The sequence below is a fragment of the Macaca mulatta genome, chromosome 14 (assembly GCF_049350105.2).
Source record: "Macaca mulatta isolate MMU2019108-1 chromosome 14, T2T-MMU8v2.0, whole genome shotgun sequence".
In the NCBI taxonomy this organism is placed as follows: domain Eukaryota; kingdom Metazoa; phylum Chordata; class Mammalia; order Primates; family Cercopithecidae; genus Macaca; species Macaca mulatta.
In genome coordinates this window covers 36,832,959-36,848,002 of record NC_133419.1, presented here as the reverse complement: position 1 = coordinate 36,848,002, position 15,044 = coordinate 36,832,959, and the positions used below count along the sequence as shown (strand labels likewise).

The window sequence follows — 15,044 nt, the reverse complement described above, 5'->3', positions numbered from 1 at the left end:
TCCTGAATAAAATAGTAGCAAACTGAATTCAACAACACATCAAAAAGACTATACATCATGACCATGTGGGATTTATCCCTAGCCTGCAAGACTGATTTTATGTATGCAAATCAATCAGTGTGATATATCACACCAACAGAATAAAAAGTAAAAACATTTGATCATCTCAATTGACTCAGAAAGAACATTAATATTTGACAACGTTCAGCATTCTCTCTTGATAAAAACTCAACAGTTTAGGTATAGAAGGAATATTTCTAACATAGTAAAGGCCATTTAACAAAAACTAACAGCTAACATGATAATCAACAGGGAAAAATGGAAAGCTTTTCCACTAACATCAGGTACAAGACAGGGATGTCTGCTTTCAACCACTTCCATTCAACATAGTACTGGAAATACTAGCAAGAAAAATTATACAGGAAAAATAAATAAAAGGTATGCAAATTGGAAAAGCAGAAGCCAAATCGTCTTTATTTTCAGATGACATGATTCTATAGATAGAAAACCCCAAAGATTCCATTAAAAACTGTAAGAACTAATAAATGATTTTAGTAATTACAGGATACAAAATCAACATACAAATATCAGTAGCAATAGATACAAACAACCTTACTAAAGAAAAAATTTTTTTAATTCCATTTATAATAGCTTCAAAAAATAGCCAGGAATGCATTTAACCAAGGAGGTGAAAGATTTGTACAGTGAACACTATAAAACACTAATGAAAGAAATTGAACACAAATAAATGGAAACATATATCAATGTTCATGAATAAGAATAATTAATATTGTTAATATATTCATACTACACATAGCAATATACAGATTTAACATAATCCCCATCAAAATTCTAATTATGTTCTTCATAGAAACAAAAAAAAAACATTCTAAAATTCATGTGGGACTGCAAAAATTCGCCAATAGCAAAATTAATACCAAAAAAAAAAAGTTGGAGGCATCACGTCGTGATTTAAAATTATATTACAAAGCTATAGTAATCAAAATAGCATAGTACTGGCATTAAAAACAGAATTATAGACCAAGGCAACAGAATAGAAAGCCCAGAAATAAATTCAAACATATGTGGACAACTAATTTTCAACAAGGGCATCAAGAAGTCACAAAGGGGAAACAATAGTCTCTTTAATAAATAATGTTGGGAAAACTGTATTTCTACATGTAAAAGAATGAAATTCAACCCTTATATCATACACAGAAATCAACTCAAAATGGATGGATAAAAGACCTAAATAAACGTAAGACTTGAAGCTCTAAAATTCCTAGAAGAAAACATAGGAGAAAAGCTCCTTGACCTTGGCCTTCACAATGATTTTTTCTTTAGTATCATACTAAAAGCTCAGGTACCAAATAAATAAGTAAATAAATAATGGGACTACATTAAACTAAAAATCTGCATAGCAGACACAACAATCAACAAAATGAAAAGGCAACTTTCTGAACTGGAAAATAATAATTGCAAACCACCTATATGATGACGGGTTAATATCCAAAATTTATAAAGAACTCTTACAACTCAATTGCAGGAAAATAAATAACCTGATTTTAAAATGGCCAAAGGACCTGAACAGACATTTCCCTGAAGAAGACATAAAGATGGCCAGCAGGTATATGAAAAGGTACTCTGCAACACTAGTCAGGAGGGAAATGCAGATTAAAACCACTATGAGGTATCACCTCACACCTGTAAGGGTGGCTATTATTAAAAAGATTAGGGATAAGAAATGTTAATGAGGGTATGGAGAAAGGGGAACTGGAGTATATTGCTGGTAGTAATGTACATTGGTATAGCCATTTTGTAGGGAATGTACATTATGTAGCCATTATATAGCCAAAACTGTAGGGAATTTTCCAAAGAAATTAAAAATAAAACTACCTTATGACCCAGCAGTCTGTCTTCTGGGTATATACCCAAAGGAGATGAAATTACCACCTCATAAGAATGTCTGCATGCCCATGATTATTGCTGCATTATGTACAATAGTCAAAATATGGAAATGAATGCCTAAAACAGATGAATGGATAAAGATAATGTTATATATATATGAGAGAGAGACAGAGAGAGAGAGAGAAAGCTCACATTTTCTGTTATGGTGATATATAATTAAGGTGATACATATATCACTTTCCATAATATCAGAATATATATGGAATAATGGAAGATTATTCAGCCTTAAAAAAGGAGATTCTGACATTTGCCACAACATGGCTGGAACTGGCAGTCATTATACTAAGTGAAATAAATCAAACACAGAAAGAAAAATATTGCATGATTTCACTGATATGTGAACTATATTAAAAAGATTGCTTAGAAGCACAGGGACAGAGAATGAAACATTGGTCCCATGGGTGGAGGTCAGAGGGGAGGAAACGGGGAGATTTAGGTCAAAGAATACACAATAGCTGATGCATAGAATGAACAACTCTGGAGAGCTACAGTACAACATGAGGACTCAAGGTAAAAAAATTGTATTGTATTCGAGATCTTGTTAAATTAGTAAATTTTAACTGCTCTTGTCACATATACGATAGTAACTATGTGAAATGATATATATGTTAGTAGGCTTCACTGTAGTAACCATTATACTATCTATATGTATCTATGTATCTATGCATAAAATATAATACATCCCATAATATCATTTGTAAGCTTTAACTATACACAATAAAATTCATTAAAAGTTTTTTAGAACAAATATGTTTTCCTTTTAAGACAAAAAAATACTACTAAATAAGTGGTTTTCCATCTCTGTCTCAAACTGACATACCCATTTAATACCATTTATATATGAGCTCAGTTACCCATCATATCTATTTCATTAAAACAGATATTTAGTAGTTTTTCTTCTTTGCCTCCTAATTACCATTCTTACTTCCTCATTTAATTTTAGCTTCCCTGAAAGTGATAGTATTCCTTCCCTAAAATTGTTTAAAATTCCTTTTTACAAACTAAACTTTTGGACTAAGATGTTTTATAAACTGATTTTGGAAAGACATATTTCCACCTAAACAAAGATTTTATTCGTTTCCTGCAAGATATAATTTTTACAGGTAAAACAAAATAACGTGTATGCAAATCTACACAGTGGTTTCCCTACGTAGAAAACACTCTTATTGAAATAAAAGGATGAAATGGGTCTCACATTCTAATATTAATGACTTCTGAATTGCTGAGCATTTGTACTACCCCTTTTCTCCTGACTCTAGAAGTGGCCATTTTTATGGAAGAGAAAATGTTGGTCAGATGAATTTGAAGGAATAGGAGGCAATGTCCCTTAGCTGTTCTAATGAACATCTTAATGTGGTTCATACTAGACAACAAACCTACTGGCCTAATATCAGAATTTAAAATAGCTAGTGACTATCAGTGCACTCAGTACTTACTTAGATATTGTTTCACCTAGAGAGAGAGAGAGAAAAAAAAAAAGACAATCAAATCTCTAGATTTGTATTCTTTTCCGTGGTCCCTCTGATCTAGTCTTCTTGCTGTGGCAGATTTTCTAAAATTTATGTTCCATATCATGTAGTGCAGAGTTTCTTAACATTCCTATTTGTGCACTAATAGTTATATGCATTGTTTCAAAGTTCAAGGCATTATATTATCCATCAGTCTAACCAAGAAAGTGGAAATCACTTTAAGACTTTCAACAGGGTGAATTTTATTTGGAGAAATTATTATACAGGTGATGAAGTTGGTGAGGACCAAAGAGGGAGTGTTAAGGGAAACCAAAGTTAAACAGCAGAAACCACATGTATATGCTGGAAAGATAAAAGATGCAGGCAGTGTTACTGCTCAGGAGCAGGGGTCACCTGATGGAACCTGGAGCTAAGACAAACTTGCCAACCAACGAAAGCAAGGAGCAGGAAACACACAGGGGAAGCAACTTCTGAGAAGGTACTTAATGCAAGCAAACAGAAAGAGAAATACCCTAACTTTTCTTTCCCAACCTGTTCAATCTCCTGCCCGTGCCTCCCTTTGTTAAAACTCAATTAGAAGACAGCTTATCTAGGATGCTGGGAAATATAGACTGCAGGGCTCAGTTCTCCCCCACCCTACGATAGAGACCAGATCTGAAGAGAGGCAAGGCATAGAGCCAACACACACAAGCTCCCAGCCACAGAACCTATGGCAATATTAATTGTTTCAAAGTTTAAAGCATTTTCTCAGAGGTTCTATGTAGTTTCAACTATTTGATGCCATGTTTCAATGGTTCTACAATTTCAATTTTTTGTTTAATCATTTACTTTTTGTTTTTGAGAACTTCACAGAACTATCTGGTGAGGAAAATTGGAAACTAGACAAATCTTTTGAAAATAGAAATTATCTAATGCAGTTCTTGCTGATATCATAGACACTTAGGCATTTAATTAAAAGATGCCATCAAAATGACTTTTGAAGTGTTTTTTCCAAGATTATAAGCCACAGAAAACTCATCTTCCTGCTAGCATAGACTACTATTGTAGTAGATTCTATACATTACGTTGTGAAAGCCATTTGAAGCTTGCATTGCTGTAGGACTAACTGCAGAAGATTCCTTGAGATTCAGAAAACCAAGAAAACCCAAGAGGAACTTAAATGCTTGAATCCTTATCTCTGCTATTGTGGATCATGTCATTGGGCACTCCAGAAAATGAATATGTTTTGAAGTAGATTAAGTATATTATTAAATCCCAGAGTAGGGTGAGTATGACATAATAATGCTTGACAAGTTCTTGAAGACTTTAAATAGCAAGCATGGGAGAAATGGTTTTCTGTAGTATATAGAGTTAGAACTTGCAGTACCAAAATGGAATTGGCGAATGGAAACATCTGAATGACTTTCTAGAAATATTTTCTAATGGAGTCATAGTTAGGACAGTAGATTTGGCTTTCTAGGGGAAAGTAGCTAGAGCAGTTTTTGAAGGAAATAAAAGAAAAGGTATCTGAGAACACACCGCAGGGCATATACCTACTAATCCAGCTATTATTAGCTATTTTCTTAGTTCCAGCATTAGAAATGGAAATGTTACATTTTCACAGTGCTTTTCAATGAAGACTATGTATACACATTATCTTATTCAATCCTCAGGTGAGAAAATAATTTCAGAGAGGTTAAAAATGACTTGTTCAAAGTGGCACTACTGGTGTTGGAGCTAGGTCTCCAACCCACGCTCTCATTCAACTTTCAGTACTCTTTCTACTACAGTACAGAGCCTTGGGAATGGGAAGGGTCACTCACAACAAATAGAAGCTACAGTTGATACTGGAAGAGTTGATTTGATGAAATCTACATCAATTCCTTGAGCTGATATAGACTTAAGTATAGGAAAAGGACAATAGCGTCTCCTTTTAAACACCTAGGGAGTTGTAGTAGCAAGGATTCTTGGTGTTAGAAAATAGAATCTATGTTAGGTAGCTTAGGCAGAACGGGGTTTATTATAGGGTACAAGGTAGCTTACAGAATTTACAGGATGGAGAAAGAACTAAGCAGTCTTACTTGTAAAATTTGTGGGGCCTGTGATGTAAGTAGAGACCCACATAACATATGTCTAAATACTTAAAAGTTAAATCTTCAAATAATTAAATAAAATATTTACTATTCTCGTTTGAGAAAGGTACCTCTGAAATGACCTGGAAAGTCCAGATTGACCTTACAATAGACTTCTCTGGGTTTCTCACCAAAGCATAGTGCCTTGGGGAAAGCATAGCCTCAGCTCCCAACCCAGGTTCCCAGCCCTTCTCTGCCCATCTCTGACTTCATTCTGTGCTGCAAGCACCTTGTGTGCCTGTGTGTGGAGACTACAGCTCACGTGTCCAAGCTCTATCTATATGCCTGGCAACAAGTTGCCCTGTCGTCACTGTCAGATCTAAAGACGCCCACACTGGTGGAGTGGGACCCTCCGAGAAAAATGGTCCCAGGAAAGAGATCCACACAGACCATGGAAGCAAGCTCAGGGCCATTTGGGTAAACAATATGGGTCCATGTTTCCTGGGGCACCATCTGGGGCTAGAGCTCCAATTAAGTATGTCCCCTTAGTCTCACATACTCCTCACTCCATGTAAAGGGTCAAGTCAATGAGGAACCTCTAACATGTTGGGACCAGAACAGGAGCCTCTCTTGCCTGTATCTAAGAGTGAAACCAAGTATAGGTGAATTGCTCATTCAGAAATAACGCAGCCCAATGAATTGCCCAAGCACCATAAGGGACTTGTTAAAAATAAATCTGGCTGCCACAGATATTTTGCTCTTTTGTAGCTTTGATACCAGGGACTGGACTGTCAAACTTTGCTCCCAGCTGCCTCAGGAGAAACAACCTCTTCTGACCCTGTGTTTGCCAGGAGTTTCAATCTCTTCCTGCAAGGCCACCATCTCTTGATGGAACCTAAAACAGGGTGGAAACTTAGCTGAAAATGCAGTTTGGGCTTTACAGCTTCTATTACTTAGGAAGACACATTAGACATAGATTGAAATGTGTGACCACAGGAAACCCAAACCTCTGTAACATCTTTGGAAAGAATCATTTATTGAGATAAAAATAGAAACAACTTGGATACTACTGCTTTACCTCCCAACCCATGCAATCTGTAATAAAACCACCACCGTGGATTTATTAATCACAGCTATTTGGAGAACTCTGTTGTAAAGGATTCTGAGGCTATGTCTGGACTTAGTGAGAAAAAGCACTTTCTTGATTTTTTTATATCTTCCATGGTTATGGGAGAGAGCAGGAGTGTTGCACATGCCATCTCTGGAGGCAGAACTATGTCTTAGACATATGTAACAGGCATAAAAAGCATTCTGTCCAGCAAAATTCTTATCTCAAGTTTGCTCTGATTTTAGTGACCCTGATTTTTCCATTGTTAGTATTTGCAAAAAGAATAATGCAAAATAAAATATCACTTATGGTAGTCTTTGCTCCATATTTTAAGTCCCAATCTATTGTCTTTGTCTTTCAGGTTCAATAGTTCAGTAATATGGGATGGCAATTATTTGATTTCTTGAGAATCTAGCTCAAGGGACTCAAAGATAAATTGAATCACAAAAAGCTCAGATTGTTAGATTAGAAGAATGTCTTCTTAAGTGGTCAACTGAAATCTGATTTAAACTTGGTCAGCACACATGCTAACATACGTTACAAATGATTGGCAGCAGGCAGTAGCATAGATAACTCTGGAGTCATATGTTTGAGGTTGGAGTGGCAGTGTGTAATTTTTCTTGGAGGGGGTGGCAGATTTACCTACCTAATTTTGTTAAACTTAGGATAGTATTAGCATAATGCCTTTGTGTTTCCTGAGTGTGGCTCCCTGGCCATTGAGGGGCAGGTGGCTCAGGATTAAAATTGGAACGTGACCAATGTACAGTCAAATGTCAACTATCTATCTGGAACATTAAGGAAATGAGTTGTTCTGGTTGCAAAGTTCATCTGTATAAAAATAGGTTCATCTACACTATTTTTGGTGAACATCTTTGAAAATATATATATACTTCCCTGTTTTATTAAATAGAACATTCTAATTTGATCTTGTCTTGATGACTCAATCATAAATTATTCTAACAGGCTTTAATAGAGCCTATTGAGTGCAGGGCTCTGTGTTTGAACCTGTGGGGGATCCGGTTTGGAGTGCTGGTATCAACTTTTCAGAGTTTTTCTGTCCTCTTCATCAACTCTCAGGCTGCCAGCTGTCAGTCTTTGATACTGCCAGCTGTCACTCTTTGATACTGCCAGTGTGTGTCTCTCTGATGACCTGCTGCCTCTGGGATTCCTTGAACTGGGAAACCAGACAATCACGCTCGTTAAACTTGTGCCTAAAATACAAGCAAATTGACTCCAACTGTTACCTCCAGGAGCGTTCCTGTGAGAAAAGTCCACGAGCTTTATTATAGCACCTTTGCCTGATCAGTGGCCCATTTTACTTTCTTTCTTTATGTCTCAGTAAAATGGGATTGCTGGATTACTGAGTTTCATGTAGGTGAAGTGCTTCTTTTCAGTAGGTCTATTTTGAAGATGGATGATAGAATATTGACTAGAGGTTGGATGCCATAGTTAGATGGGGCTAATGAAAAACCTAGCCAGAGACAGAGGAAGATGGCTCAATAGAAGCCTCTGCCAATCGTCCTCTCTGCAGGAACACCAAATTTAACAACTGTCTATATAAAACAGCACCTTCATAAGCACTAAAAATCAGGTGAGCAATCACCTGGTTTTAGCTTTATATTCCTGAAAGAGGCATTGAAAAGGTTAGAAAAGACAGTTTTGAATTGTCAACACCACCCCTCCCCCATCCTCCTGCAGTGGCTACATGGTGCAGAAAGAGATCTGTGGCAATTAGGGCAGGGAAAGTGTGGTGAATGTGGGACTTTGCATTGGAACTCAGTGCTGCCAATATCATGCAGAACTCAGCCAAGACTTATGGAAAGAACATTTAGACCTGCCCTAGCCAGAGGGAAATCACCCACCTTAGTGGTCAGAACTTAAGTTTCAGCAAGCCTTGCCACTGTGGGCTAAAGTGTTCTGGGGTTCTAAATAAACTTGAAAGGCAGTTTAGGCCAAAAAGGACTGCAACTCCTAGGCAAGTCCTAGTGCTGTGCTTTGCTTGGAGCAAATGGACTTGGGGCAGGGGGCATGCGACCTAGTGAGACACCAGCCAAGGTAGCTAAAGGACTGCTTGTGTCACACCTCTCTGAACCTGAGGCAGTACAGCTCACAGCTTCAAAAGATACCCCTTCCTTTCATGTGAGAAGAGGAGAGGGAAGAGTAAAGAGGACCTTGTCTTATAACTTGGATACCCATTTAGTCACAATAGGACAGGGCACCAGGCAGAGACATGAGGCCCCCTTTCCAGGCCCTAGGTCCAGAACAACATTTCTAGATATATCCTGGACCAGAAGGGAACCTGCTGCCATGAAGGGAAGAACCCAGTTCTGGCAGGATTCATCACTTGCTGACTAAAGAACTCTTGGGCCCTGAATAATCAACAGTGGTTACAGGTAGTACATACAAAGGGCCTTGGGTGAGACTTTGAGTTGTGCTGGTTTCAGGTGTGACCCAGCATATTCAGAGCTGTGGTGGCTACAAGAAGAGACTGCTTCAGATTGACAAAAGAAGAAGGGAGACTAAAGAAGACTTTGTGTTGCAGCTTAGCTACCAGCTTGGTCTTAGTGGGGTAGAGTACCAGGTGGGCTCTTGGGGTCACAAATTCCAGGTCTTGGCTCTTGGATCACATTTCTGGACATACCCTGGGCCAGAGGAGAGACAATTGCCCTGAAGGGTAGGACACAAGACTGGCTGGCTTCATCACCTGTTGATTGTAGAGCCCTAGAGCCTTGAGTGATTACAGCAAGCTTTGGGCAGTACCCAGCGCTATGCCAGTTTCAGGTCTGACCCAGTGCAGTCCCAGTGGTGGTGATCACAGGAGTGGTCACCTGTGTGACCTCTCCCCCAGCTCCAGGCAGCTCAGCACAGAAAGAAAGAGAGAGACTGTTTGGGAAAAAGTAAGGGAAGAGAACAAGAGTCTCTGCCTGGTAACCTATAAAATTCTTACAGATTTTGTCCAAGACCACCAAGGAGGTACCTCTACAAGTCTACAAGAACCACAGTGCTACTGAGTGTAGGGTGCCCCCTAAAACAGATATGGCTGCAGTTACGAAAAACATAGATCACAACACCCAAGTCCCTTTGAATACCTGGAAAGCCTTCCCAAGAAGGATGGATACAAACAAGTCCAGACTATAAAGACTACCATAAATATACAACTCTTCAATGCCCAGATACTAACAAACATCCACAAGCATCATTATCATCCAGGAAAACATGACCTCACCAAATGAACTAAGTAAAGTGTGAGAGGCCAATCCTGGAGAGATAGACATATGTGAACTTTCAGACAGAGAATTCAAAATCACTATGTTGAGGAAACTCAAAGAAACCCCAGATAACACAGAGAAGGAATTCAGAATATTATCAGACAAATTTAACAAATAAATTGAAATAATTAAAAGGAATCAAGCAGAAATTCTGGAATTTAAAATGCAATTGGCATACTGAAGAATGTATCAAAGTCTCTTAATAGAATTGATCAAACAGAAGAGAGAATTAGTGAGCATGAAGACAGGCTATTCAAAAATACACAGAAGAGACAAGGAAAAAAGAATAAAAGAGAATGAAGCCCGTCTACAAGATCTAGAAAATATAGCCTAAAATGGATAAATCTAAGAGTTATTGGCCTTAAAGAAAAGATAGAGAAAGAGACAAAGGTAGAAAGTTTATTTAAAGAGATGCTAACAGAGACCTTTCCAAACCTAGAGAAATATATCAATATTCAAGTACAAGAAAGTGAAAATATATACACACCAACACTGGAACACCCAGATATATAAAACAAGTACCATTAGAGCTAAAGAGAGAGATTACCCAATACAGTAATAACTACACAATTCATCACCCTACTTTCAGCACTGGACAGATCTTGCAAACAGAAAATCAACAAAGCAACATTGGACTTAATCTGCACTGTAGATCAAATGATCTAATAGTTAATTACAGAATATTTTATCCAATGACTACAGAATACACATTCTTTCCCTTAACAAATGGAACATTCTCAAGGATGGACCATATGTTAGTCCACAAAACAAGTCTTAAAACATTCAACAATATTAAAATAATATTAAGTATCTTCTCATCTTCTCTGACCACAATGAAATAAAACTAGAAATCAATATTGATGACTTTTGGAAATTATACAAATAAATGGACATTAAATGATGTACTCCTGAATAACCAGTAGATCAATGAAGAGATTAATAAGAAAACTGAAAAATTTTTTGAAACAAATTGTAATGGAAACACAACATTCCGAGAGCTATGGGATATAGCAAAAGCAGTACTAACAGTGAAGTTTATAGCTGTAAGTGCCTATATCAAAAAAGAAGAAAAACTTCAAATACACAACACAGCAATGCATCCTAAAGAACTAGAAAAGCAAGAGCAAACCAAATCCAAAGTTAGTAGAAGAAATAACAAAGATCAGAGCAGAAATAAATTAAATTGAAATGAAAAACAATAGAAAAGATAAAAGAAACTAAAAGTTGGGTTTTTTGAAAAAGATTAACAAAATTGACAATCTTTTAGCCAGATTAGCTAAGAAACAAAGAGAGACGACCCCAAAAAAATTAGAGATGAAAAAGGAGACATTCAACCTATACTGCAGAAACTCAAATTAGTGGTCAAATTAGAGACTACTTGAGCAACTGTATGTGAATAAATTGGAAAACCTAGAAGAAATAAAGAAATTTCTAGGTACACACAGCCTACCAAGATTGAACCGTGAAGAAATTCAACACCGGAACAGAGCAATAGCAAGTAATAAGATCAAGACCATAATAAAAAACATCTCCCAGCAGAAAAAACCCTTGGTCTTGGTGGCTTCACTGTTGAATTTTACTGAACATTTAAAGAACCAATACCAATCCTATTCAAACTATTATGAAAAATAGAGGTGGAAGTAGTACTTCCAAATTCATTCTGTGAGGCCAGTATTACCCTGCTACCAAAACCAAAGAGACACCAAAAAAAGAAAACTACAGGTCAATATCTCTGATGCATATTAATACAAAAATCATCAACAATATACAAGCAAACTGAATTCAGCAACACATTAAAAAGATCATTCATTATGACCAAGTGGGATTTATCCCAGGGATGCAAAAATCATTCAACATATGCAAATGTATCAGTGTCATACGGCATATCAACAGAATGGAGGATGAAAACCATATGATCATTTCAATTGATGCTGACAAAGCATTTTAAAAAATTCCACATCTTCATGATAAAACCCTAAAAAAATGGCATAGACATAATAAAAACCATATGTGACAGACTCACAACTAGTATCATAACAAATGGGAAAAAAACAGAAACCCTTTCCTTTAAGATGTTGAACATGACAAGGATGCCCACTTTCAATACTATTATTCAACATGGTACTGAAAGTCCTAGCTAGGCCAATCAGACAAGAGAAATAAATAAAGGCATCCAAATTGGAAAGGAAGAAGTACAGTTATCCTTTTTTGCTTATGATATGATCTTATATTTGGAATACCCTATAGACCCAACCAAAAAACTACTATTACTAATAAACACATTCAGTAAAGTTGCAGGATACAAAATCAGCATACAAAAATCAGTAGCATTTTTATATGCCAACAACAAACAATCTGAAAAGAAATCAGGAAAGTAATTCCATTTACAATAGCTGTGTATAAAATTAAATAACTAGGAATTCATTTAACAAAAGAAGTGAAATATTTCTACAATGAAAACTGTAAAACATTGATAAAAGAAGTGGAAGGGGATACAAAAAATGGAAGGTATTACATGTTTATGGTTTGGAAGAATTAATATTAAAATATCCATACTACCCAAAGCAATATATAGATTTACTACAATCTCTATCAAAATATCAATGACATTCTTCACAGAAATAGAAAAAAAAAATTCTAAAATTTATGTGGAACTACAAAAGACCCAGATATTCAAAATTATCCTGAGCAAAAAGAACAATACTGGGGGGGTTATGTTGCTTCACTTCAAATTACACTACAGAGCTATAGTAACAAAAAGAGCATGGTACTGGCATAAACACAGACACATAGACCAATGAAATTAACAGAATAGAGAACTCAGAAACAAAGCCATACATACATCTACAGTGAACTCATTTTCCACAAAGGTGCCAAGAACAAACATTGGGAAAAGGACAGTCTGTGTGATACACGATGCTGTGAAAACTGGATATTTATATGCAGAAGAATCAAATTAAACCTCTATCCCTTGCCATACACAAAAATAAAATCAAAATGGATTAAAAACTTAAATCTAAGACCACAAGCTATGAAACTGCTAATAGAAAATATTGGAGAAACTCTTCGGAACATTCACTAGGTGAGAATTTCTTGAGTAATATCCCACCAGCACAGGCAACCAAAGCAAAAACGGAAAATGGGATCATATCAAGCTAAAATGTTTCTTCATAGCAAAGGAAACAATCAACCAAGTAAAGAAAACAGCCCACAGAATGGGAGAAAATGTTTGCAACTACCCATCTAATAAGGGGTTAATAAATGGAGTATATAAGGAGCTCAAGCAAACTCTATAGGAAAAAAACAATAATCCAATTTTTAAAATGAGCAGAAGATATGAATAGACATTTCTTAAAAGAAGACGTATAAATGGCAAAGAGGCATATAAAAATGTTCAGCATCACTTATCAGAGAAACGCAAATCAAAATGATAATGACATCTCAATTCATCTCAGTTAAAATAACTTTTATCCAAAACACAATCAATAACAAATGCTTTCAAGGATGAAGAGAAAAGAGAACCCTCATACACTGTTGTTGAAATGTGAATTAGTACAACCACTATGGAGATCATTTTGGAAGTTCCTCAAAGAACTAAAAACAGAGCTATCATATGATCCATCAATCCCACTGCTAGGTAGATACCCGCCCCCCAAGACAAAGAAAATCAATGTATTGAATGAAGAGATACCTGCATCCCAAGGTTACTGCAGCACTACTCACAATAGCCAAGATTTGGAAACAACCTAAGTGTCCATCAACAGACAAATGAACAAAGAAAATACAGTATATTTACACAATGGAGTATTATTCAACCATAAAAACTAATGAGACCCTGTCATTTGCAACAACATGTATAAAACTGGAGGTTATTATGTTAAGTGATATAAACCCAGAACAGAAAGACAAACTTCACATGTTCTCACTTATTTTGGGGACCTAAGAATTAAAACAGTTGAACTCATGGAGATAGAGAGTAGAAGGATGGTTACCAAAGGCTGGGAAGGGTACCAGGGGAATGGAGAGTAGTGGGGATAAAGAGGCCAAAAAAATAGTTAGAAAGAATGAGTAAGATCTAGTATTTGATAGCACAACAGGATGACTGTAGTCAGTAATTTAACTGTACATTTTAATATAACTAAAAGTGTAATTGGATTGCTTGTAACACAAAAGATAAATGTGCGAGGTGATTGATACTTCATGTACCCTGATGTGATTATTACACAATGCATGCTTATATCAAAATATCCCATATACCCCATAAACATATACTCCTACTATGTACTCATAAAATATTTTTTATGAAAACCCAAAGAAATAAACAAAAAAAACCCCCATAAAACCTAGCCATAATGCTTTGCATTTTTAGAGCCCTTTATACTGTTTAATATGTTCTCCCTACTGATATCTGCATCTGTCATTTTGGTATGATGTTAATATTGCATCATTTTTATAGACGTAATGACTGAAGAATTTTCTTAAACTAGTCTTGCTAATAAGTAAAAATGTCTTAACTTCATCTTATAGAAAAGTAAAAATGTCTAGCATGTTTCTTGTTTTCTTTTTTCTGATCTTTTGCCCTTTCTGTTTCTAGGCTGCACATTTTCTTGTGAAAGAGATCTAAAATAATCACCTTTTGCTTTGTCTGCTGGTGCTTAAGGTGAGTCAGTATTATAGGCCCCTCTCTCCCACTTAGTTTTCTGCGTGGAGGACAACCTGAGGTAAAAGGGTAGAGAAGGCATGTACATATGAGAAAGACAGGTAGGAGGGAAGCAAAGAGGGGCATAGGTTCAATGCAACAATTAGAGTTGTCTACACATAATCCCTTCAGAAAAGCATTAGCATAGGCTCTTCAAAGCTGTTTGGTTCTTTACAGTTACAGAACTTTTATGTTCTATGAGCACCTGGATTGTTAAAACATGTGTCATGGTGAAGGTGACCCCTGCCAGCCTGTGCTTTAAATGGACTTGTTTAGTGTTGGAAGAGAACCATTAGGCCACACACAGAAGAGATGTGCCCTCTTTCAATTCTCCCACCAACAGATGTGGAAGGTATGATTTATCACATAAGGCCAAGACCTTTTGCATGGCTGGTATGACACCAGACATTCCAGACTTCCTCTGTGCCCTTTGTTCTCTGCATTGAGCTTCAACCTGTGGTACAGGTTGTGGTACATGTG

At 36.5% G+C, this 15,044-nt stretch overlaps 1 protein-coding gene across 2 annotated transcripts in view; it reads left to right on the top strand.

Annotated features, from left to right (window-relative positions):
• Window positions 1–15,044, top strand: part of METTL15 (methyltransferase like 15) — a 442,005-nt gene that overhangs the window by 323,212 nt on the left and 103,749 nt on the right. The window contains exon 7 of one of the 2 annotated variants that reach the window (XM_077960438.1): window positions 14,460–14,525. The exons of the other annotated variant lie outside the window; for it this stretch is intronic. Within the exon in view, the coding sequence (XP_077816564.1) occupies window positions 14,460–14,494 (35 nt within the window). The 3' untranslated portion in view covers window positions 14,495–14,525. The remainder of the gene's footprint in view (window positions 1–14,459; window positions 14,526–15,044) is intronic. 2 annotated transcript variants of the gene reach the window in all.